The sequence below is a fragment of the Hemibagrus wyckioides genome, linkage group LG21 (genome assembly GCF_019097595.1).
Source record: "Hemibagrus wyckioides isolate EC202008001 linkage group LG21, SWU_Hwy_1.0, whole genome shotgun sequence".
Classification (NCBI taxonomy): domain Eukaryota; kingdom Metazoa; phylum Chordata; class Actinopteri; order Siluriformes; family Bagridae; genus Hemibagrus; species Hemibagrus wyckioides.
Genome location: NC_080730.1, coordinates 18859370 through 18884816, shown reverse-complemented (window position 1 = coordinate 18884816; position 25447 = coordinate 18859370). Strand labels below are relative to the sequence as shown.

The following is a 25447-nucleotide window of genomic DNA, read 5'->3' as shown; positions in this document are numbered from 1 at the left end:
CTGCTCACTTAGTGCTGACTTACTGCTCACTTAGTGCTGACTTACTGCTCACTTAGTGCTGACTTACTGTTCATTTAGTGCTGACCTACTGCTCACTTAGTGCTCACTTAGTGCTGACTTACTGCTCACTTACTGCTCACTTAGTGCTGTCTTACTGCTGACTTAGTGCTCACTTATTGTTGACATACTGCTCACTTAGTGCTGACTTACTGCTGACTTAGTGCTCACTTATTGTTGACATACTGCTCACTTAGTGCTGACTTACTGTTCACTTAGTGCTGACTTACTACTCACTTACTGCTCAGTTACTGCTCACTTACTGCTCACTTAGTGCTGACTTACTGCTCACTTAGTGCTGACTTACTGCTCACTTAGTGCTCACTTAGTGCTGACTTACTGCTCACTTACTGCTCACTTAGTGCTGACTTACTGCTCACTTAGTGCTTACTTATTGTTGACATACTGCTCACTTAGTGCTGACTTACTGTTCACTTAGTGCTCACTTACTGCTAACTTACTACTCACTTACTGCTCAGTTACTGCTCACTTACTGCTCACTTACTGCTAACTTACTACTCACTTACTTCTCACTTAGTGCTGACTTACTGCTCACATACTACTCACTTACTCCTCAGTTACAGCTCACTTGGTGCTCACTTACTGTTCACTTACTTCTCAGTTACTGTTGACTTACTGCTCATTTACTGCTCACTTAGTGCTGACTTACTACTCACTTACTGCTCAGTTACTGCTCACTTACTGCTCAGTTTCTGTTCACTTACTGCTCAGTTTCTACTTAGTTACTGCACAGCTACTGCTGACTTACTGCTTAGTTACTGCTCAGTTACTGCTCGCTTACCACTCAGCTACTGTTCAGTATCATTTTCTCATTAGTCCTGGTTTTCATCTCATTTTGGGTTTAGTTTGAGTCTCACTTTTGTGCCCAGGCAGGTCGGGCTTATTTGTTATGCGCTGGGAAATGTAATATTGTTACACTATGTGACTTGTTACACTAATGAGCAAAAACGGAGACTAAACCCAACTCAACACCCACTTAAACTAAGCCCCGTTCAGACTAAAGCCTGTTCTGCGCTCAGCTCTGTGTTTAAACTCTCTCACTCTCTGAAACAGGATCTGTTGATGATGAGTGACGTGTGAAGCGTGAAAGGGAACGAGCTGAAACTTTTCTACTTTTCTTTTTATTTTATATCTTTAATTTTATATCTTTCTTGCTTTTTTCTGATCATCTGTAATCTAAACTTGATACCAAAACGAAACGTTTTTAAAACTGGGTTTAGTCGGGGTTTAGTCTGAGTTTAAAGCAGTTTGAAGCAGTGGTCAGTATCACGTTTCTCTCTGCTCGTGTTGATGCACCGCTGAAGAAGTTTTGGGGCAGACTGGAAAAAGAAATAACACAAGTGTACACAATAATAAAAATTTTTAAGAAAGATATTTTGAAGATTGATCAAATATTATACCAAAAAACTGTCTTAGTCTCTTATCTGTGTGTCTAGATATAGAGTTTTATTCTAGTGGATTTATGTTGATGGCATTTTCTAAGTATATAGTTTAATATCAGTGTAGATTCTACTGTCTTTGTTTTGTTTGTTTTTTTATGCTTGAGGAAATGTTCGAATGTAAATATACAGATATAATGTGTGATTCATGCTTTTCATACGAGATCTGGAACATTCACATTAAAATTTCACAGAAATACCTCTAAATATTGCTGCCTTTTTTTCTGATGAAGCCTGGATTTTGGTTATTACTTTCTTCAGGAATCATGATCAATAGCAACTGTTCATCCATCCATCCATCCATTCCCATCCATTGTCTATACCCGCTTTATTCCTAATTAGGGTCACGGGGATCTGCTGGAGCCTATCCCAGCACACATTGGAGTGAAAGGCAGGGGTACACCCTGGACAGGTCAGCAGTCCATCACAGGGCCACACACATATAGACAAACAACCACACACACTCACACTCACTCCTATGGGCAATTTAGAATTACCAGTCAACCTAATGCACATGTTTTTGGACTGTGGGAGGAAACCGGAGTACCTGGAGTAAACCCACGCAGACACGGGGAGAACAGCAGCTGTTCCTGTTACAGAGAAACCAAACAGCATAAATTCCATCTTTCCCATGGCGGTAAACCTGCTGACCATTAGAAAGCGCTGACAGTGGAGACTCCTTCCATAAGACTTTCATAAATATCTCTCTTATAGTAAGCTGCACCATGTCAACCGCTCAAAGTTTGTCCTGATCCCTTTATTATGAGCCTTAGGTTACATGCTGAGTCTGCTGTATGTGTGTGTGTGTGTTTGTGTGTGTGTGTGTGTGTGTGTTCCAGGATAAGCTCAGTATTGACAAAGGGGAGCAAGAAAATCTTGGCAATCTCTCCCACTTCAAACTGTGTGTGTTGTCTCTGTAACTACGAGCAACCTTTCAGAGCAAATCCGCTCTTTTTTTGTAATCCCTTTCAGGTGCTTTATATCATCTCCCACACTTCCTTCACCCAAAAAGCCTCTTAGAGTTTTAATAACTGATGCCTTTTGTGTAGCGGTCAGAGTGTCACGGCTGCCAGAGGATGATTGGCTCTGCCTCTGAGTCGTCACGCTCTTCTGTGTCGTCACATGTTTCTCTCTGTCTCTCTCACACACACACACACACTGAATGTAAAACCATCTGTGATTTGATTTATTAGCTTTGACCTCACACACGTTTGGAAGCCTTTGTCTCTCTGCTATCTCGGCCTCACATGCAGGCAGTGTGTGTCGTCTCTGGCTCGTTCACACGCCTCCCTGATTTACCGTGTCCTCTTTTAACACGCTGACACACGTCTTAGAGCTGGAAAAAGCCACCTGAAGCTTGCCAACATCTAAAAAAGCTGTCAACGGTAGTGTAAAGACCGACAGATTTCATTTTTAATATATATAATATGGAGTTTTTTTAAAAGTCTGACATCATGCTTTCAGCTCAAGATTACACTGGATTCATTTATTAGCACTCTTAAAGATCTTTGCTAGTTGATAACCTTTTTTTAAAATATATATATATATTTTTTAATGCAACGTATACTTGTGTAATTGCAAAGGCAAACATTTGCATACATAATAAAACAAAAAGCCCAATTTTTGTATTATTTAAATATAAATTTTAGTTGAAAGAGTTTGCTCTAAAATTCAATAGGACTGAAAATTAAAAAAAAAAGGTCACAATTTCAGGACCATAAACAGAGATTTGTGGTTCTGAATATAAAAAAAGTGAAAAAGATCCAATGTGGTTCTGTGTTTCTTAATAATAATAATAATAATAATAATAATAATAATAATAATAATAATAATAATAATAAATAAGAGTTTGTTAAGGAAATGTATGTCTTTCTTTTTATTGATTATTTATTAATTACTTTTTTTTATTCTGGTGCAATGTACCGCTTATGTTTTTAGGGACTTTTATTTTATTTAATAGCAACGTTTATTTTGAACTTTTATTGTGAAATCACAGAGCTGAGTTTCAGCTTGCTTCACACAGAAGCGTGCGGCTGCTCAGTTCGCCGGTTGCTGAGGACCAAATATTAAATACGGAGAATAAAAGGTGTTCAGTCGCGTGACCAACCCTTTCGCGCGTTGGTAAAATGTCTTATTGCAGGCAGGAAGGTATGGTTTTTTTTATTTACTGATAAACCTTACCTGCGGAAGCTTTCTTATTTCTTCGGCAATGACATTGATTTCGCATGTCATGTGTGTTAGCGGTTACAGTCACCCGCATTCCGGCAACTCCCGCCTTCTTAATTACGATTGGCTAATTTTGTTCCGGAGCCTGCTCTGTCATTGGTTAATAGGCCGCCTCAGCGTGCATTTAACCAGTCTTTGTATAGAAGGCGGGGATTTGGTGGAATACGGGTGGGAAACGTAGATATGCGTTAGCAAGCTTACTGTATATCCACAAATGCTCAGTTGTTTGTAGTTGAGAATTATAAATAAATCAGAGATTTTTGTGCTTGCTCTTATTATTATAATTATTTATTATATTTATTTATAAAGTTTGTTAAAATCATAGTTTAGGCTTGTTGCTGCTTTATTGATTCTAATTAGACCTCTCTGTCTCTCGCTGTCTCTCTCTCTCTCTCTGTCTGTCTGTCTGTCTCTCTTTGTCTCTTGTCTGTCTCTCTCAATCTCTGTCTCTCTCTCTCTGTCTCTCTTTGTCTCTTGTCTGTCTCTGTCTGTCTCTGTCTCTCTCTCTCTCTCTGTCTGTCTCTCTTTGTCTGTCTCTCTTTGTCTCTTGTCTGTCTCTGTCTCTGTGTGTGTCTCTCTCTCTCTCTCTCTCTGGTTCAGTATTTACTTAGTCTGAGTGTTTTGCTTTTTTCAGGTAAAGACCGCGTCATCTTTGTGACAAAGGAGGACCACGAAGCCCCAAGCAACGCTGAGCTGGTGGAAGATGACCCCAATGACCCCTATGAGGATCACGGTCAGCGCATGACATTAACCTCCTTAGTGAATTAGTATGACATGATAATGGCAGGGGGACAGAGAGAGAATGAGACAGAGCAGACGGAGAGAGTGAGACAGAGGGTACAGAGAGAATGAAATGGGGGGGGGCAGAGAGAGTGAGACAGAGGGGCCAGAGAGAGAATGAGACAGGGGGACAGAGAGAGTGAGACGGACAGAAAGAGTGAGACGGGGGAACAAAGACACAGAGATGAGACGGTTAGAGAGAGTCAGGTTGTGTTCTCTCATGTGATGGAAGACTTGTGGACTTTTTGCATATTTAATTGTCAGGACTGAATCGACTTAAATAACTTTTTTTTGCCCGCGTGCAGGTCTTATTCTGCCCAACGGGGACATTAACTGGAACTGCCCGTGTCTGGGGGGGATGGCCAGCGGCCCGTGCGGCCAGCAGTTCAAAGATGCCTTCTCCTGTTTCCACTACAGCAAGGAGGAGGTGAAGGGCTCCGAGTGTATCGAATATTTCCGCGGCATGCAGGAGTGCATGCAGAAATACCCCGAACTCTACCCGCAGGAGGACGACAATGAGACCGCCTCCTCTGACGCCCCCTCTGATACCCCTGCACTTGTTGAGACCCCCAGCAGTGACTCTGCTTCTGTTTCAGGTTCAGAAGAAGCAGCAGCAAGCACAGAGAAACCTGCAGCAAGCTAATCTCTCTCTATCTCTCTCTCTCTCTCTCTCTCTGTCCCACACACACACACACACACACACACTCTCACACACAGCCTTTCAACCTCTGAACTGCCTGGCTCAGGAGAATAAACACGAAGCTCAGAAACACCTGGAAGGAGGCGAGATGTGACGAGAATGACGACGGGAAATCTAATAATGACTAATCACGCAATATAAACATCACTCTTGGATAAGTGTATGCTTGAGATTCTTACAAATCCTTAAGAAATGAGAACTTGAGTAGTTTCTGATGCTCCTGCTGATGAGATTTGATGATTAAGGTTCATGTCTAAAGGACTGCGTCTGCACTGAGTCGTATTTAGATGTTTTTCTTGATTAAAAAACAAAAACAATATTTAGTGTTTCACACTGCTGTTTTTACCAAACATGTCCTGAATGATGGCGGAGAATTCTGGAAAACGTCTTAAAGTCCTATCATCGATGGGAAGAGAATGGGATGGAATTAGGTCTCTTCCTGGTTTGTGTGTGTGTTTGATTTGACTTTACTATCCCTTTATTAATGATTCTCACGTAGCTGAAGATGTCTGAATAAAGCGGATGGTGTTGTCGGAAGTCTGCTTCTTCACCGACTAATTGCTTTATTCTGATTATGATGAATGATGGATCTTAATATCTCATGTCCAGGCCTGTAGCTCTGATTCTCCTCAGTTATGGGCTTTTTTTGTACTTGAGATTATTACAAATGCAGTGGTGAGAGACAAATTAAGCCCTGAGATGTTTCACTCGCATCTGATCAGTATTAAAACTAAGACGCATCCAGCATATTTACATTTTAATGCAAGTTCACTTCTGATATTGTCTCACTGTGTAAACATGCTATACATTTTTTCCTGAATATTATTTTCTAAATTTGCCAAGGTTTCGTGTGGACCTGATCCTCTTCATTATACCATTATTTATATTATTATTTAAAATCCTGAAAGCTAAAAACTCCTCCACGTTCCATATCATGGTATATCCTCACAGCCGTGTGAGAAGTCTCCTGCCTTTGTGAAACCTTTTTTCCTTATATTTCATACCATAAGCTTGTATTAATAAATTATAGTTTAGTTTAATGTTAAGTGTAACAATAAATGTAAGAAATAATATCATGAAGAAAGCGGTATCCATGGTAACGATCAATGTTTGTTGGCTCCATATACACTATATTGGCAAAAGTATTGGGACACCCCTCCAAATCATTGAATTCAGGGGTTGGGCTCGGCCCCTTATTTCCAGTGAAAGGAACTCTTAATGCTTCAGCTTCATACCAAGACATTTTGGACAATTTCATGCTTTGTGGGAACAGTCTGGGGATGACCACTTCCTGTTCCAACATGACTGCACACCAGTGACCAAAGCAAGGTCCATAAAGACATGGATGAGTGAGTTTGGTGTGGAGGAACTTGACTGTCCTGAACAGAGTCCTGACCTCAACCCCATAGAACACCTTTGGGATGAATTAGAGAGGAGACTGAGAGCCAGACCTTCTTGTCCATCATCAGTGCTTGACCTCATAAATGCGCTTCTAGATGAATGGTCAAAAATTCCCATAAACACACTCCTAAACCTTGTGGAAAGCCTTCCCAGAAGAGTTGAAGCTGTTCTAGCTGCAAACTCCATATTACATTTCATGTACATGGAAAGGCAGACTTTCGCTAGTGTATGTGAGTTTCGTCCTTTTTTTATTAAACGTTTACAAAAATAGACTATTTAACATTGACAGAAGGAAAATCAATCAAATGGTATCAAAAACAACAACAAATGTGCTATCAGAATGGACAGTTGTTTAAATGGATCACTGGTACTACTGTAATAATTCGTGGAAGCAATAAAAACAGCCGTCCTGAGCCGTGTATCAGGGTGAATCACGACTGTGGGAGTTCAGTACAGTTCTGTTCACATCTCGTGGTTTAGGAAACCTGCTGTGTTTTAGAGTCTGAAGACTTTTTCAGAGTTTTCAGAGTCCTGTGTATCTTTCCAGAACGTTCTTCTCATAAGCATCCTTGCCGCAGAGCCTCGGAGACCAGAAAGCCGAGCGTGTTCGTCCACGGCACTACCAGGCTCCGCATGGTGACCAGCAAACGCCCAGATTCCGCCTCCTCTGCACCCGCCAGCAGGTACTCTGTTCCTGGACACGGGCAGAAAAGAGTGCGTGATTAACACACATGAACATTTCAACACTAATTCCTGCGCTGAGAAACTGAAAATCTCATTCTCTTCGGCAAACTGTGCGACTCTGGACTCCCTGAACACCATGACTTCCATCACACGCTTCACTCTCCACTCTCCCTTTCCTGGAGTTCACAAACCCCATACTCCATGACTGATCACCTCATGCTTCACACTGTGCCAGATATAAATAGCCTTATAAACCTATGATAAATAAATCTGTTCTATATAATAGCTAAGTCTTTTTCCTCATTAAGAGGTGGTGGCTGGGATGAACATTTATACAAAACATTTTTACGTAAAATAAAATCTGTATCCTGTCAGATTTTCTGTGGTTAAGGTGTTGGACTAGTGATCAGAAGATCATGAGTTCAAATCCCAGGAAAACTGAGCTACCACTGCTGGGCCCTTGAGCAAGGCCCTTAACCCTCATCTGCTCAGTTGTATAAATGAGATAAATGTAAGTCGCTCTGGACTTACATCTGCATCTGCCAAATTGCTGTATATATAATTGTTTAATTTGGAGTGATTTTTAGTAAGACTTTATGAAGACTTTCTTTCATGCCTGTTTTACTTGTATAGTTACAGGATAACAGCTGTATTTATCGTAACTAATAAATCATAACATCAGTGTCGTTATTGGCCTTTACATTAGCATGTAGTTATAGTACCTGGGTTGAGGACAGGGCAGGTGCAGCCTCGGCTGGTCCAGGACAGCGGGTACAGGCTGTGTGTGCCCTGAGACAGCAGCACCATGCCTGAGCGCAGCACCTTCCTCACCTTCACCTGCACCACCGCATGTGTGCCTTTATCGTGAGCTGACAGCACGCTGGCTTTGATCACTGCACGGGAGAGATGAGCACACGCTTTAGCATCCACACCGTATTCAAAACACAAAGTTGAGCATATAATAAAAATACAAAATCAGTTATTTTGCAGAATATGTAGCAAGGTTTAAGCATACATCACGAAGTTTCCTGAGAAACGGCGCATTTCTGACAAAAACTCATCATTAGCTGTGCATGTTATATGTATCGTACCGTACATTCTTGAGGAACGTGTTTGATTTTACCATAAGAATGTTTCATCCTGCACAGATCAGATACACTCTTCACCTTCCTTTCCTTGCAGGTACACTTCCCTGTGAAAAAGCATCACACATAAACACATGCTAATTTCCACTCCTAGAATGTGACAGGCTGTCCATACGTCGTTCATTGTGGATGCACAGGTACATGGTGTCTGTTAGCTCACCTGTGTGGTACAGGGCAGAGACGGTGAGCTCGTTGGACCACGACTTGGTCTCCTCATGCGTGTGGAAGTGAGTCAGATCAGGAATTTTACCTCCGAGGGGAACGTTGTAAAATTCTCTGTTGGTTTTGCTGGAAAGAGAAAGAGATTCGACATACATCAAGAAAACACATCCAAGTTAAAGCCTAAACATTTTCCAGGATGATATAAGATACATTTTAGTTTCTGTTTTCAACTCACCTTCCTAAGCAGTGACCTGTAACAGGGTCACAAGTCAGAGAGCAGGTGCAGGGTCTGCAGCCCTCTTGTCCAAAGCCCCAGTGTCCAGGGAGACAGTGATTACAGCTCATCCCCCCGACACCAGGCTTACAGTGGCACTGCCCGCTCCTGGGGTGACACCAGACCGCCTCCTCGCTGGTCCTGACCGGCACAGAGCCGACCGGGTCGCACCAACAACCTGGGGTAAGAGGGGTGATGGAGAATATTTACCATTCTCTGTCATCATTTTAATAATACTCTTAAAGGTTTTCCCTCAAGATAAGGCTTTACTGCATGGATCAGATGGATAATGTGCATAATATTTTCACTTGACCAGTGTCATTTCTTCCAATAGAGTTACCTCTGGAAACTTCCATATCTTACCATACGAATGAGTCTCTCAGAAAGTGGCTATAAAATCTTTTCTTCCCTAAACTTCCTCCCAATCTTTTATAAATCCTTTTATCTAGACCAAAAACAAGACTTGTGGTTTGTGTTTAACACTTAATGCAGCAGTTACACCCAAAATTAAATATAGTTTTGCTCTGCTGTAACAAGGCTAATCAAGCTAACATTTACAGTAGGTGAAAAGTTTAGCTCTGTAAATTACCACACACACGCTTTAGACTTCTTCACTATCTGTTCAGATTACTTGTTGATGTGTTTCCTGACACTGTATGATACAGCCATACATTTCTTGGTCAAAGCAATGTTTTTAATAAATCTTTCTTTACGTTTATTTAAGTCATGACGATGTAATGCCACTGTGTTTCCAGCAGGGGGCGATAAAACATTCTGAAATTTCCAGCACTAACTCTCCACAGGTTTTCTTTGCTGATATTTTGTGCTTTCTGCCTTGACTCTGACCCAGGAACATTTCATCATCCTTTAAAAGTTCTATTATCTCACAAACATTAACCAATTACAAGCTTTATATAAGAAAATGAAATTCTGTAGACGCACATAACAATCTTGTATTTCGTGTTATGAATATAAATCTGGTATAAATTTGTGTTCATTATATGGAACTGATATCAAATCAACAAAGGCATGTCTTCTCACGTCCTTCATCCTGAAGCCCGGGGCTACGAGTCTCCTCTCCACTTATCTGTCAATATTTATCTGAAATACGAAAGCCTTTCAGACTTTCTGTGCCAAAGGCCTAATCCTATCTAATTACGATTATTCATCATTACCACTTCAGCACTTGATTAAAATGAGGTAAGAATGCATGTTGTAGCACGTGAGATGATACCGAATGTGTTTCCGCCGTATTTTGCATGTTGTGGCATGTGTGTGGTGAACTTTGTCTTATTCCTGCTCATTATAAAGAGCTCCTGATTCCCTCACTCACGTATGCAGGCTTGAGGCGAGTCGAGGGGTCGAGCGGGGTGGCGTCGGTATCCAGGGCGACAGCGTTGGCACCTCCGGCCCGCCGTGTTGTGCCGGCAGTCATCGCACATGCCTCCGCTGGTGCCGCCCGTGGATTGCCACACTCGCCTGGAGAAGTGGCAGCTCTCTGCATGGCCATGACATTCACACTCTAGATAGAAAAAGGCAAGCAATGACAATGTGAAAAACCCCACTGTCCTGAACATGTTAGCTTTCCGGGCAGTACTCAGGTAGAACACTCACTCTGACAGGGGTTCGGTTCTCCGCTGCTGCCGTTGGCTGCCCTCCAGGGCCGATCGTTGTAGAGAGGAGAGCATTTCTCACAGTGAACGCCTGCTGTGTGGTGAGTGCACACACACCTGCCTTGCACCTGTTCACACACACATTTATGCGGATGAACTTCTGAACTTTTATCTGCCCTTACAAACCACTCACAAGCTCTTATTCGTGAGTGTGGTTTATAGCGACAGTTTCATGATTTATAAGAAAAGCTTTTTTTAAAGTGTCTATTTACATTTAACCAGCCCAGAAATGAGCTCCACCCCAAGACAAAGCAGAGCTGTAAAGTTCCACCCTTTTTCCTAACAAGACAACCCACACCTTAATTCTGGACTAACACGTAATAAACAGCATGTATCTGAGTTCTGCACTCCTTTGTCCTTTCTCACACTAACTTACCACCCCGCTGCTCTGTAGAAGGCCGTCCTGTCCTCCAGTAGGAAGGCACTGCTCCGCATGTCCATGACACAGACATGTCCCTCGTGCCAGGAGCGAGAAGATGGCGTAAGGAGGAGCAGAATCGGAGTGTGTGGAGTTATGCAGTGTCCGTCCGGGAACCGTGGGTAGGACCAGGAGGTTGAGTGCTTTTTGTGGAGCATTGCGCTGCCCCCTAGAGGCGGTGAAAGGGGAAGCAGGACAGTGATGGGGTTTCAGGAGGCGAATGCGCAGGTTAGTCAGGGTCAGTATGGACAAGGCTTCGGCACTGTAGGGGTTGTCCATCCCTCTGCCCTGAGCCATGGATCGGAAAATCACCTGGAGGGGAATCAAGTAACATAGATCTTTTTTAAAGCTTCAATGTAAAAAAAATCATATAAATTGCAAAAAGTCAAATTTGACCACTATGAATTAATCCAGGTGTCTCTGGGAAGGCATTTCTATTAATAATTATAAAGGAGGCAAAGCCCCTGTATCAGTGCTACAAAGCTAATCATTTAAACTACTTGCCTCTCCCCCAGTACACGGCGTGGCACCGGAGTATCTGGACGTGCAAAGTGCCTCCTGCTGACTGACATCATCAGGGAGGCCGAAGGCAGAGCTGCAGTTCTCAGCGAACACCTTCAGTGTCTCCCAGGTTCGTCCAAAGTCCTGCGAGCGCTCTAGGCTCATGGCAGCAGGACGCGCCGAGCGGAACACCAGCACCACATGGGTCAAGCAGAAACGGTCCTCCAAGTCCAGGCGGATTTCGTCCTCTCCAGCTGCTGCGGCTCCCGACTCCCACCACGTGTCCGGGTGGAGAAAAGGGTCGTCTACCATCAGCGAGCTGTTGGAGCAGCAGGTTGACTGTGTGTGAAGAATCCTGCCACTGGCCAAGTTGCCCACAGGAGGGCTGCAGGCGTGGCCCACACATCTAGAGGCTGGATTAAAGGGAGGGAAAGTAACAAACACACACACGAATGATTGATGTTGAGACAACTGTTTGGCTGCAAATGAAATGCGTTTCTGTAATTCTACACGGCTAGAAGCAGTCAGGGCCTGCAGCGCTACATCTGACAGCCAACTATGAGTTGAGATCATGTCAAGAAACGATTACTGCATTCAGAGCCACGACAGCCAAGAAGCAACGCGAGGTGACACAAGGATGCCCTGATAGGCTTTGCATGTGCACAACCAGTCAATGTGTCCAATGAAGTACGAGTGTTTTCATTTACAGAAATAGTTTCTTCATCATTTACAGAACTCTGCAGTGATTCGGCACAAATGACCTTCTGGCTGTATTCGTGCCACAGTGTTGAATTCACTCCAGTGATCATTAATGCACTGACAGCTACACAACAACATGCAGAGAAAGCGCAGCTGGCCACATTCACAGAGGTCACCGGGTGAGATGAAAGGGCACGGGCTAAGAAGATTCGCATTGTGTCCGTAACGGGCATTAGAGGGGATTTAGGCTTGGAGCTCAGATGAGATTTATTGTTTTCTTACACAATAAAAATGTCGTGCCATAATTCAGAGCGAAACAGTATGTTTATTGTTGCATGTAAAATTCTTACTTGATTTATTGAATATAGACATGGTTTCCTCTGGATTATCTCTCAGAAACATGCCGACTGGTGTCTCTTAATTGCTCCTAGGTGCGAATTAGTGACCTGACATGAACTGTTGTCTCATCTGTGTATGTATTCACACCAGTTTTCCTGGAATATGCTTGACCAGGCTATAAAACACTTATTGAAAATGAATAAAGCTCATCCATGCAAAAAAATGTGTATCCAGCACCATATACCCACCACCATGTCATTGTTTCCTCTGGTCCCTCATTCTCACTGATGGAGCGGGTTAGAGGGGTGACGATACTAATAATGTGCACGACCAAAAAGCTCTTAACAAAGTGTCAGTATAGAGTAGCAGCTCGGTGTAGAGGACAGATCTCCTCACCTGTCACGCCGTGCAGAAATCCCAGAAAGAGCATCAGAACCCGGAGCCGCTGCCGGAAGCGCTGCATGCTCGAGACTCGCAGGAGGAACCCGCGCGGCGCGCGCAAGCGGGACAAATCACAGCACGGCGCTCTTCATCCTCATCTTCATCACCTCCTTCATGTGCGCGCGGTGCAGATGAACAAAAAGTCCACGAGTAAAGATCGTGCAAGCATTTTCCACTGAAACTGAAGGATGCGTTACTCCAAGACTTCTCAAGGCACCTGCTAAAATCCGCGTATTCCAGTTCCTCGGACCTGCCGCTGCATTCCGAGCTGAAACAACAAGAGGCATCTAACACAGGAGCAGGACGAGATGTTCCTGTAAAGAGAAAGCGCACTCTTTCAGATGCGTCCTCTTTTGTGTGAAACCTGCCCTCTGAAGCGGACGAGGACAGCGCCTCACACAGGACACGAGCTGGAAGTGCATACAGACACTGTGTGTGTCCCACACCGAGTACCACACCTTCACACACACACACACACACACACGAAGGTACTTAAGTGTACTTTTTAGGCAGCATGGTGGCGCATCAGGTACCGTTTCCACCTCACATGTACAGGGTTAGATCCTGAGCTCAGGTGTGTGTGTGTCTGTGTGTGTGTGTGTGTGTGTGTTGCCCTGTGATCCCTGACATCAGACGCATTCCACACTCATGAAGTTTCCTGATCATGACCAATAAATTCTCTTCAAACTCCTGTCTTTATCGCTTTGTTTTGGGTTAAACGCCAGAAGTGGCTCTTTAAATTCACAACCTTACTCTTGTTACCAAATTCACCTTGTTGGATAGGGTTTAATTTCTCAAAGCATACCATTAAACCCAATTCCACATGTCCTTCAGAAAGTTTCTGCCTCTTGCTGAGGACGTCAGGACTGGGACCTCATCACCACACACACACACACACACACACACACACACTGTGGTTTCCCATTTTATGGTTATGTGTAAAAGTAACAGGCACAGAACCTCCTAGTAAAGTCTCATCAGGGCTGTTTACGGCTGACTGATTGCACCACCAATAAAAAGTGAAGCTTTTCTGAGGCTATTTTTATACTTTTTTTACTTTTCATTCAATTTCTGCTCATAGTCACTGTAGAGAACTCATACACACCATCCACACACACACACACACCATCCACACACACACTGTTGAAATATTTGTCCAGGATGCAGTGTTCAATTCTTGGATCATTTCCCGGACCATCACATCAATCTCTGTATAATATGTTCATACTATACATCAAAATAAATCACTTTCATTGTTAGAGGGATTCTGGCGGTGTTCATTTTTTAAAAATCCTTCATCATCCTCTTCTTCAAACACCATAAACCCCTTCAGGCTGTAAGAAATTGAAAACTCGTTTATATTCTTTCTCTGGTAGATCTGCTCTCCATTAATTTCCCTCTGCCGCCATTTTGCTTTGCTGCATCCCGACGTCCTCTCTCTCTCTCTCCCTCTCTCTCTCTCTCCTCAGTGTCTGGCTCGCGTCCAGGCCGTAAACCACACCGAGAGATTTCTTTTCCTTCGCTTTCCTTCATCTTCACCCAGCACTGTGGCTCTGCTCCCCTTCCACTGCCTCACACCGGCTGCGTGAGACGGATATCCTAAAGGGAGATTGCATTAATCCTGTTGATGGTGCCTCAACTGATAATATTTGATCTTTACACGTGTGCAGGCCTGATTTAGAGACTGTCAGGTCTTTCGGACGCTATATGAAAGGAGGAGAAGGATTGGAGTTGGAGTTTTTTTGGTATTGGAAACTGTGTGTGTGTTTTAGCATCTTTAACCGAGAGACAAATGTGTCTCCTGCTTTCTCCCAACCTACATTTTCTTTCTCAAGTCGATGATGTCTGGCACATTGTGTGGGATTTTGAGCTAGACTATTTTTACTCACTTGTATTGATCGAATAATGCATGCTCAAAAAATAGCCAGATGATGTCACAAACTAATCTGCATATTCACTGAGCCATCACAAAGGAAGCTTTTCATGAAGAAACACATATAGACTGTAACTTAATTAGAGAAATAAAACATTTCTTTCTATATTAATCTTAAAAGATTCAACTGAAAAGAGTCAACTCTATAAACCGATGCTTTATGGAAAAGTTGATTTCTTTTTAGCCCAGATTGTACCGGATAGCTTTTATGTAATAAATGTGTTATATACGTCTATAACACGTCATCACGTGATCATAAAGATGCATGCGGTGTACAGTAACATGTGATAAAGATGTACAACGTGGATTACTTTCTCTCACTGATTTTTTTAGACTAGGAGTAAATCAACCAGGCAAACACGATCTATTTATCTGTCGCTCTATATATAATACTGTTTAACATGATAAGTGTGTATATAGCATCTTGCCACACAATCATACACATGCTTATAATCTCAACAACCTGGCTTCATCGCTCCCATGTAACTTTTCAGTTATTCCATCAATCTCTGTGTCTTCCACCTCGCGTAGCTCTCGATATACATTTACAACGTTTAGCAGATGCCTTCATCCACAGCGACTTACAGAACTGCTTTGTAGTCTCCATCAAAAACAGATCCTCTAGATTCTGGTCCCATCATGTCAACCTCTATATAGTCTCATGTGCTGCTATTCCCGGATCTAGAGCTCTGACACCTGACCCCCGTCGTATTCATCTCTTTCATTCAGACAGCAATAAAATTCTACCTGATTCGATTATTCCTGTCTCTTCGTGATCCTGCTGCTGTATCGTCTGGCGCATGTGCTCCTCAGGTGAAAGACGTTAAAGAGCCGTAACATGAAACACGTGTGCATACCAGCGTCTATATTTGGGAGGTCGTTTTGGTTTGAGTCGCATTTATAAGCTTAATTGAAGTGGCGGTAATTGTCTAGGATTTATTGCGCAGAGAAAACAGTTGGCATTTGGCCAGACCGCATGCTGGGAACTTTTTCAGCAGGTCATTACAGTAAAACAGGAGAAGAGCGTGCTTCTGGAGCAGGCAAAATGAAGGCAGAAACACAACAAACCCGAATCTATCAGCTTGTGTGGATGTTGGATCAACATGATGAGCTGCTTTTAGCATGTTTTGATTATTACGTATTCTCCAAGTAAGAAGATCAGGATCTCCATGGCAGACCAGGGCATCTAGAGCAGCAAGCTCCTGATCTTACATGATTTTTAATTCCTCTGTATATGCAGATCAGAACTGACCAGGATGACCCCTTCCTGTTCAAACATGACTGCACACCAGTGCACAAAGCAAGGTCCATAAAGACATGTATGAGTGAGTTTGGTGTGGAAGAACTTGACTGGCCTGCACAGAGTCCTGACCTCAACCCCATAGAACACCTTTGGGATGAATTAGAGCAGAGACTGCGAGCCAGACCTTCTCGTCCAACATCAGTGCCTGACCTCACAAATGTGCTTCTAGAGGAACGGTCAAAAATTCCCATTTTGTATGAGCTCCCTACAGTGACTATTAGTGGTTGCATTTAAAAAAAAAAACCTTGTCTGTGTGTGTAAAAGAAGCATGCGAGTGCTGTTATGGTGTGGGGAATACGTTCAGTTTACTGCTTTGATCTGAGAGAATTAATGACACAGATCAAGCTGTCAGCCTGGCCACTGCTGATGGAGTCCAGATGAAGCACTTTGACAGCCTGGTGCCCTTGTAGAACATGGCTCGAAAAGTGTGTTTGTGTGTGTGTGTCTTTGTGTGTGTGTGTGTGTGTGTGAGAGAGAGAGAGAGAGAAAGAGAGAGAGAGAGAGATTGTCTGTGTATTGTACATATTTTGCTCATTTCTGTGTATGGTGCTGTATGTCATTTTGTGTGTCTATGGCCTGTACAGGGATCAGCATGCACGTGTGTTTGCTCATGAAACCCTTTCATTTTAACATGATTAACCAATAAGAAGGTAAAATGTGAAGAATGTTTTTGTTGAATGTAAAAAAAAAAACCCTAACACTCTATTAAACACAAACCCACATCTTCTAACAAGCCGACATGGTAAAACGTCAGTCACGCACCAAGACATCTGTGAAAACAACATGAGCCGGCTCAGGAAAAGGAGAGGGATATTGCAGAAATGTAGCAGGAGTAAGAAAAAATTATTTTTAAGATCCAAAAAAGACAGCAATAAACTATGTTTAAAATGTGTTCATGAATATTTTTAATCCTAGGGTTGGGTTACAGAAGATCCAGAGCTTATCCCAGTAGAGGTGAGGATCCACCAGAGAACCCAGAGGAAACCACACAGACATAAGAAGAACATGCAAAACTCCACACAGAGAGTTTTAAGAAGAAAACAGCTAAATCCAGAGACACTGAATCTGACTCCAGTGGAGTTCCCAAGTTCCTGAAAATGCTTGAGTGGAAACCTGCACTCCTTCCTGCAGCTCCTTCTGGATTCTCTGAAGCATTTGGGCATCATAAATCTGCCAAATGAATCCCAGCATCCCTCAGTGAATGTTAAACGAGTTAACATGACAGCGGCTAGAAACACGGTGTCTGCGCTCCTCACACACGCGTGCTTGTCTTACTGTCATTGTGAGGACCTTCACTCTGACACAGCTAATTTCTGCTGTACCACACCTGAGTCTTACGCTGAAAAGGGGTCAAATTCTCTCTGTTTTCATTAAAAACAAATTTAATATCAGTAGAGAAGCTCTAAAAGTTCCGAAACATCTAAACTGTCAGATATCCCCCCCAACACACACACACACGTCAGGTCATTCATGCATGAGGCCTGAGATATACCTATCCAAATCACTCTCAGTGATTTTTATGACTGCTTTTGGTTCCAATCTTTGTTCTTTAACCCACTCACCTGCTCTCCTCTAAAACCCCAATTGAGAAACAACCAGGACTTTCTTCTTTACAAGGTCCTACAGTGACCTGTTTGGTCATTTCAGGCTCTCCAAGGGTCACAGGGTCGCCTTTAAATATCCCCTCACCTCTGAAAGGCTGAACCTTAACAGATGCCACTTTTAAGGGCTTAACAGAGCCGTCACAGTAACAGGGGGTCGGATTTCTCGTGCTTACTCATAAAACACGCAGGAGCCAGACAGCGTGGTGGTGTCGAGGTGACCAACGCTGCACTATATGCACTGTATACATTATCAGAAGCACAGATCATGGACATATATAACAGCACAGTTCTTTAACTTCCAGTTCCATTTTTTTTGGAAGCATGTGAATTGCTTGGCACAAATAAAACAACACTTTACTGAAAAAGACCTTCCTCAAATTCCTTCAGTATTTTACACTGCATAAAAGCGTGATTTATTCCGTTTTATGAGCTGCTTTATTGTGCTTCAGTTTCTATAAATTCCACTGTCCTAATTCATTTATTTTAACTACAATTCATACATGCCAAAACAATTACATAAACATTGACTTAAATGAGATCAGGCAGTACATTTTTCTTTATATACCATATGTGCAAACATCATAAGTCAGAATTTATGAGCTAAATGGTCAGACAGTGATGTATAGTGTACAGGATACGGCTTCAGGATGGTCATGCACATACTGTACACATACATGTGATCTGACACAGATTGTTTTTTTTACAGAATAAATGCTTCCTGGAGGTCAGTGCTGTGACCCACATGAGTCTTGCACCACCATATCCTTGCTGGAAAAAAAAAGTAATTGTAATGGTTCCTGAGGTTGATTATTAATGCTAATTGACGCCATTCTGAGTCGCTATCACACTATGACTGCTTCACCGTTTAACCAGATGACCTCTGTCTGATCCTACAGGCATTTTTCGTAGACTGAAAGGAATTTAGTGGTCTCTGTTTTTGACGCTACTGCCGAAAGACATTTTTTGGAAGATTTACCAAGACTGAAATTTACACAAAAGCCACAGAGATTCATGTGGCCCTTTCACAACGTGACAGTGTTGGTGAGAATGATGAAGAGGAAGAGTTAGAAGCACATGCTGCTCTCATTACTGTAGGACAGGAGCCACACTAAAGCAGACACGACCTCCGGCGCTGCTGTAACGCGCTGTTAAAATAGACTTCTAAGGGGGTAAAGAGGAGAATAAAATGATAACAGGGATGGGAATTTAAAAAAAATGTCTTGGTAAACATGTGTTTTTCACTTCTGATACAGCGACTCACTAATACACAAGCCCCTGCTCTTACATCGTCTCAATAGACCTGAACACATGTCCGTAATTAATGACAAATGGCACAAGCCTGTAGCTGTGCTCGAACTGTACAGATTACATCCCCGATAACACCATTTTCAACAGGCTGCTTCTCTTATTCTCCATTACAGATCAGTACAGGCAGGTCTCAGGGGAGGGACTGGAGTCAGGATTAGGACTGAAATGAGAGAGGTGTCAGGAGTCACGGTCCAGTGGGACACTTTGAAGTTTCAGCGAAAATTACATCGGTGTGGGAAAAAGACTAAAAAGAGGTCAAGGCTGGTGAGATACGGTCAGAGTAGTGTATACACCGGATGATCTAGCAACTTCACATGGCCTTCAGCGCAGCAGCAGGTTCCTTAAACTCGTTCCTGGTTCAATCGAGATTGTTCTGGTATGGGCAGCATGGTGGCTTAGGGGTTAGCACTGTTGCCTGACAGCAAGTAGGTCCTGGGTTCAAATCCTGGGTTCAAACAGGCTGGGACCTTTCTATGTTGAATGTGCCTGCGTGGGTTTACTCTGGGTAATCCGGTTTCCTCCCACAGTCCAAAAACATGTACGTTAGGTTGACTGGTAGTTCTAAATTGCCCATATGAGTGTGTGTGACCCTGTGATGGACTGGTGACCTGTCCAGGGTGTACCCCTGCCTTTCGCCCAATGTGTGTTGGGATAGGCTCCAGCAGATCCCTGTGACCCTAATTAGGAATAAAGCAGGTATAGAAAATGGATGGATAGGTTCTGGTATTTTCCTAACTCTAACACAACACATAGTGGTTTTAACATGGCAGCTAAACCCCCTTTTTTTGGTTGGATTTCATTGGGTTCTGGAAGCACGTGGCTGGAGAACATTTTCATCCTAGGAACTGATCAAGCCTCATTAGCCTCATGAGTCCACTTCCTGTCTATGCTTTCTGCAACTCCTAATAATTTCTCAGTCATTACCGTGTCTGCGTCTTTAAAGTCACAGGTCACCCTCACGTGTCAATAGGAGTATAGCTTTTGAACTTCAACCTTTGATCCTTTGTACCTTTTTTTCTACAGCTGCTCATAAGAGACACTATGAGCTCGGACACGTGAAGTAGCCTTCATGCTTCACTGAGCATCCTTGTGAAGGTGGACAGGACGACAGTGGTGCACGATATCTGTGATCTCTTACTGTTGTAACCTTCTGACCTTGGGTGTGAGAAGTGTGAGAATTCACCTTGAAGACCATATGAAGGACACTAAAGCAGGGAAAAACTAAATATCATTTATTACACTGATGTAAAGCTATTTACAGTATATCTATAAATATTACACAGAGTATGAGAAGTGTTTTGGGAAAGGTGGTGGATTTACATGTAATAAATTCACATAATGCACACAATAATCAAAAATATAAAAATTCATTGATTTAAAAAGCTAGTTATTCTGTCCAGGGGAGGCTGGACCTATACTTTATATCACACCTACAGTATACTTTACATCAGAGTTTTAAATATAACTGTTTTCGTGAAGGGTGCCAACAATAATTATTTAAACAGCTGATAGCTTTCTATAATTTAATTTAAAAAATACTTCTTTCACAAACGCAAAGTAAATAAAATAACATTTGGATGTTCTGCATCCCCTTCTAACCGACGAAATGGTTTAAACCGGTCAACCCCCACAGCAGCAGGGAATGGTACTTCCCTAGCAACTGTTGCCGCATTCAGCAACGACTTGCGGGCAGACAACAGATTTCTGAAAGACTGAAAAGTTTATTAACAACAGATTATTTGCTAATTATAATATTTACAGGTGATGTAAGGTATGCTTTGAGAAATATTAGGAAAATAGAGCATTTTTGGACATTTTATTTGTGTATATGTTTCGGATATTAATACGTTTCTAATGAATTAATGAAGTGTCATTCACCTGCCTAATTCATTCTGACGGTCCACTGACCACATAGTGGACCTGTCATTAACTTCATTTTATTGTTGCTAATTTAATTAAAACTTTTTCTTTTGCGGCTTATTGTTTGACAAGTGAACAAGTTAATCTTAATCTTAACTATGACTAATCTAGAAATCCATGTGTTTTAACACGCATTGTAACCTGACAACCTTTTTATTGATTGATTGATTGATTGATTGATTGATTGATTGATTTTTAGTCCTGTCCCTGTTTCACTCTGACTGTCCAGGAAAATGGACTCAAAACAATCACATCAAAACCTTCCTCATGGAAATGGCAGCTTCGTTCCACACCCTCCTGATAACCCCAGACCTGGAGAACACAGAGCAGCTCCACTTCTGGGCCACAGGACCAAACTGCCCCCCATGAGGAAACACCCCCTTGAAGAGCAGGACACACCACCACATGTACGAGTAAAACCGTCCAGTCTCTGCCTCTCAGTATGTATTTAAACATTTCCAGTTGCAAAAGAAAGAAAAATCACAAATAAAGAACAAACAAACACGCTCTGTTTACTCTGTGTTTCTTTTTTTTTCTTTTTTTTTGGATATTGGTGGCTTTATTAGCTGAATCCTAATTACTGACACTAGATGCCATGTGTATGGTTGTACACAGGGCCCAGTGACCCAGCAGAGTTTACTGTGGCAGTCTGGCTGTGACTCAAACGTTCCCAAAGGTAAAAAGGTTTAGTGTCTCTCTGTATTAAACCAATCCATCCATTTTCTATACCCGCTTTATTCCTAATTAGGGTCACAGGGATCTGCTGGAGCCTATCCCAGCACACATTGGGTGAAAGGCAGGGGTACACCCTGGATAGGTCACCAGTCCATCACAGGGTCACACACATATAGACAGACAAGCACACACACTCACTCCTATGGGCAATTTAGAATCACCAATCAACCTAGTGTACATGTTATGGGACTGTGGGAGGAAACTGGAATACCCGGAGTAAACCCATGCAGGCACGGGGAGAACATGCAAACTCCACCCAGAAAGTCCCCCGCCTGTTCAAACCTGGGATGCTACACCTTGTTTGTACCAGAAAGTTGGAAATATGCCGGAGAAAATACTGTTCCACTCACAATTATTTAAGAAAGATAAGCTTGCTAACATGGTGTTATTTGATGCAAATAGATCTGTTATTCGAGTGAGACAAGATATTGGGTGAGATAGATTCATTTTCACCTGTCATTTTTTCATCAGACTATTCCTATAACAAAAATCTAGTTTGCAATAAATGTAAACTAAATGACTACACACTTTGTTTTTATCTACGCAGTATTAATCTGCTATTTCTTTTCATTGTAGCAAACACTTTCCAGACCCCTGCTAACCTGTTCAGCATCATAGAGAAGGACAAACATGGACCAAGCACCCAGAACCTGCAGCAGACAGACTTTCCCTCGGGAGCATACACTCCTAAAGTCCAGCTGCCATACAGCTGCTCACGTGGCCGCTGGCCCCGCAAGATCGAGATCGAGAAGTGAGAAGAATTAGAGATTGATGCATGATTTTTTGACACAAGCTATGAAGTAACTGGGTTTAAATGTTGTGTAGAATAAGTTACCCTGATGCCGTTTAACAAGTTTCTTTTATTTCAGGCGGAGACGGGAGTATCTGAAGTTAGACATCATCCAGCTTCTGGCTGACCTTGGCATTGATTCCAATCAGCTGGTACCCAGGACCATAAGCAGTGAGGATCAACCAGAGAGCTCTTCTCTCTCTACCTCGCTAAACTCCAACCTACCAGCTGGTAACTACCTGCCCCTGGAGGTAAGACTAATAACTGTCTCTATAGAGGTTAGAATGCATTAGGATTAGTTTGGATGTCTGTTATGCTTATTCCTTTTCTACTGTAGAACTTTTGTATCTGTGGACCTGTTTATTGTGTGTGTTTGGACTCATTCACGTGACTTTCAGATGTTTGATAATGAGGAGTTTGATTGCCGCACACCAGAGGATTGGCTAGCTCTGGGCTGTGAGCAAGGCTCGAGTGACCAAAAACCCGTTCCTGCCAAAGCTTTCCTGCCGACTAATGATACCACATCAGCTGGTACAGACCAGTCTCAAGCCACTTACAGCACTTTACTAGCAGATATAAAGCATTAACCTGAATCTCTGCAGTCCATCCTTTCCTTTTTTTAAGTTTGTCTTTATTAAGGTAATCCAAAGAACTGCATCTCTGCCCTTTCTCTCTTTCTCTTTGTGATGTCTTAGGTGTAGAGGAGCAGAAGAGGAGCACTCAGATTTATACATGGCAGTCTGTTGGAGTTCTAGACTACAGTCCGGAGAAGAAGCAGTACATGGTGCAAAAAGCTGATCATAATGGCTGTGTGAGAGACCGCAAGGGTAAACCTGTTGTAGGTGGAGCACAAAGAAACAAAGGCAAGTGTCAAAGAGTCTAACTTATTTGACATCTAGTGAAACTATTATAAGGTGACAGGTTTTGCTATTACTGGACATTTAAAGGAGGCATATATACCCACCTGTCAATCAACTGATCCCTTAACTGAGAAGGTTTCCTCAAATTGTGGATTATCCTTGCATTTATTATTTTTCATGAACTCCAATTCTCTGATTGATTATCTGACTATACCTCTCTCTCTCTCTCTCTCTCTCTCTCTGTTCCTCTCAGGCTCTTTGCGGTTGAATCAGTACTGGGTTCCACGGATCCGTCTGCAGTTCTTCGCCGAGGATCCACGTATATTTGCTCAGAGGGTCCAGTACGCCTACAAAGCAAGGCACAACACTGAGGCTCTGCTGCGCTACCATCTGTCTGTAGACTACATGCCAGTCTGGAGCGGATCCCCCACCCTGCAACCCACCAGCCTCCAGCACATCAAAACCCTCACCCTCAGCACACCAGGACTCCGATTCCCCCTGTGAGAGACCCGGAGAGGGAGTACAGACAGAATTAATATGTGCAACAACAGGGGTTCTCAGGGATTGTTTTATTGTAAAAAAAATTAAGTGACATATCTCCTCATGATCACATAAATCCAGTTTATGAACATGACTAATGACTAATGTTCTGCACATTAGGCTAATATGAGTGATCATTTGTCAATTGGAACTGTGAGCTTTTTATGACTGAACCCCTGCTGGTTACATGGAAAGCATTTACAGCTGATTGTTTAACTACATACACGAATGTGCTGTTTGCAGAGTAAATGTAATGTGTGTTTGTTATGTATGTGTCTTTCTGCCACAGTCTGCAGCAGTGCATGGAACGTCTAGAGAAAGAGGTTCAACTGGATTATGCTCGTACCATGAACCGTATGACCTTTGATAAGCATGTGCGGGCCAACCCCAAAGAGTTCTCCTACATCACACTGCCTGAGAAAGAACCAGAGCGAGTGCCCAACAAAGGTTTGTGTGTGTGTGAGTGTATGTGTGTGTGTGTGTGTTTGGACACTTGGACATACATTTATAGAGACTGTCCCTCTTGTGGAATACCTGTACAGGTTCTGTGTCTGTACCGGAATACCCATTCGAGAAGAACCGTGCCAAATTCACCTTCAACTCTCTGCTCACTAAGCCAGAAGTGATCTCTGCTTTGTCGAACGTTAGGGCTGAGAGTAACAGGGTGGCAGCCATGAGCCTATTCCATGTCACCTTTAGCAAGCCTCTACGTCTGGAAGAGTTTGAGCTGGCACAGTCACAGATGCACACACAGGTAACGCAACACATATGAACATATAAACTTAGAAGGATATTTCAGTGCTTTTCTCTGATCCTGCCTTCTCTCCCTTCAGGTGCAGCTTTTCCTGCGTGACACCTGGGTCACCAATCTGTGTAACGTGATCCACTTCAGCCTGCGTGATGCCGGGCCTGGCTGGTACAATCTAACCGAGTCATCCTGGCAGGTGTACTGCATGTCCAAGCTGTGCCGCTTGATGACACAGATACGCTACAAACTACAGGACTCCCTGCGATTCTTGGTGCAGGACTCGCTCACCAGCCTGGCTCAACTAGTCTTAGATGCCTGCCACAGCGTGCTGCACTGTCCCTCAGACCTCAAATGGGGTTCTGACCTCATCCACAGTCCCTACAAGTGAGGCAGTGTGTTTTAGCTTTGTTTCTCACAAAGGTGTGTTAGGAGTAGTGAAGTGGGAGTGGCCAGGTAACATGAATCAGTAGAGCAGAGAGACCTATTAAACATATGATACCAGGGTGTTCTATTCAACACTGCATAGAATGCTCCACACATGCTTTTACACCGTGATGTGTTTACAGACCAAAGAAGAACCCATTGTTTCTTGTGGACCTGATCCTGGACCAGACCGGGGTCCATTACAGCACCCCGCTAGAGAACTTTAAGGTGTCCATCGTCGGCTTATTAGACAAAGGCATCCTGTGCACTCATAAGCTCCCTCAGCTGGACAAGGTTACCTAATGGTTCAGATTATTACATTG

General features: G+C 42.9%; 3 protein-coding genes across 3 annotated transcripts in view; 2 read left to right on the top strand and 1 right to left on the bottom strand.

Moving 5' to 3' along the window:
• The first annotated feature begins 3521 nt into the window (after positions 1-3521).
• On the top strand, positions 3522-6109 carry chchd4a (coiled-coil-helix-coiled-coil-helix domain containing 4a). The gene is made up of 3 exons (XM_058372860.1): positions 3522-3665; positions 4378-4476; positions 4829-6109. Exons 1-3 carry the CDS (start codon positions 3644-3646, stop codon positions 5164-5166), a joined length of 459 nt encoding a protein of 152 aa, XP_058228843.1. The 5' UTR covers positions 3522-3643; the 3' UTR covers positions 5167-6109.
• Positions 6110-6697: 588 nt separating this feature from the next.
• On the bottom strand, positions 6698-13348 carry si:dkey-202e22.2 (netrin-4). The gene is made up of 10 exons (XM_058372859.1): positions 12916-13348; positions 11485-11894; positions 10939-11292; positions 10504-10630; positions 10223-10411; positions 8851-9067; positions 8614-8741; positions 8432-8500; positions 8031-8201; positions 6698-7318 (listed from the first exon to the last, which is right to left on the bottom strand). The coding sequence occupies exons 1-10, from the start codon at positions 12980-12982 to the stop codon at positions 7182-7184; spliced, it is 1869 nt and encodes a 622-aa protein (XP_058228842.1). The 5' UTR covers positions 12983-13348; the 3' UTR covers positions 6698-7181.
• A 7431-nt stretch (positions 13349-20779) lies between these two features.
• The window catches only part of dnah1 (dynein, axonemal, heavy chain 1), a 33520-nt gene continuing 28852 nt past the window's right edge, over positions 20780-25447 (top strand). The window contains exons 1-12 of the mRNA XM_058373618.1: positions 20780-20879; positions 21258-21435; positions 21644-21704; positions 22340-22514; positions 22633-22804; positions 22952-23084; positions 23249-23416; positions 23667-23913; positions 24243-24400; positions 24496-24707; positions 24787-25085; positions 25268-25418. Coding sequence (XP_058229601.1) covers positions 21262-21435; positions 21644-21704; positions 22340-22514; positions 22633-22804; positions 22952-23084; positions 23249-23416; positions 23667-23913; positions 24243-24400; positions 24496-24707; positions 24787-25085; positions 25268-25418 — 1950 coding nt within the window. The 5' untranslated portion in view covers positions 20780-20879; positions 21258-21261. The remainder of the gene's footprint in view (positions 20880-21257; positions 21436-21643; positions 21705-22339; positions 22515-22632; positions 22805-22951; positions 23085-23248; positions 23417-23666; positions 23914-24242; positions 24401-24495; positions 24708-24786; positions 25086-25267; positions 25419-25447) is intronic.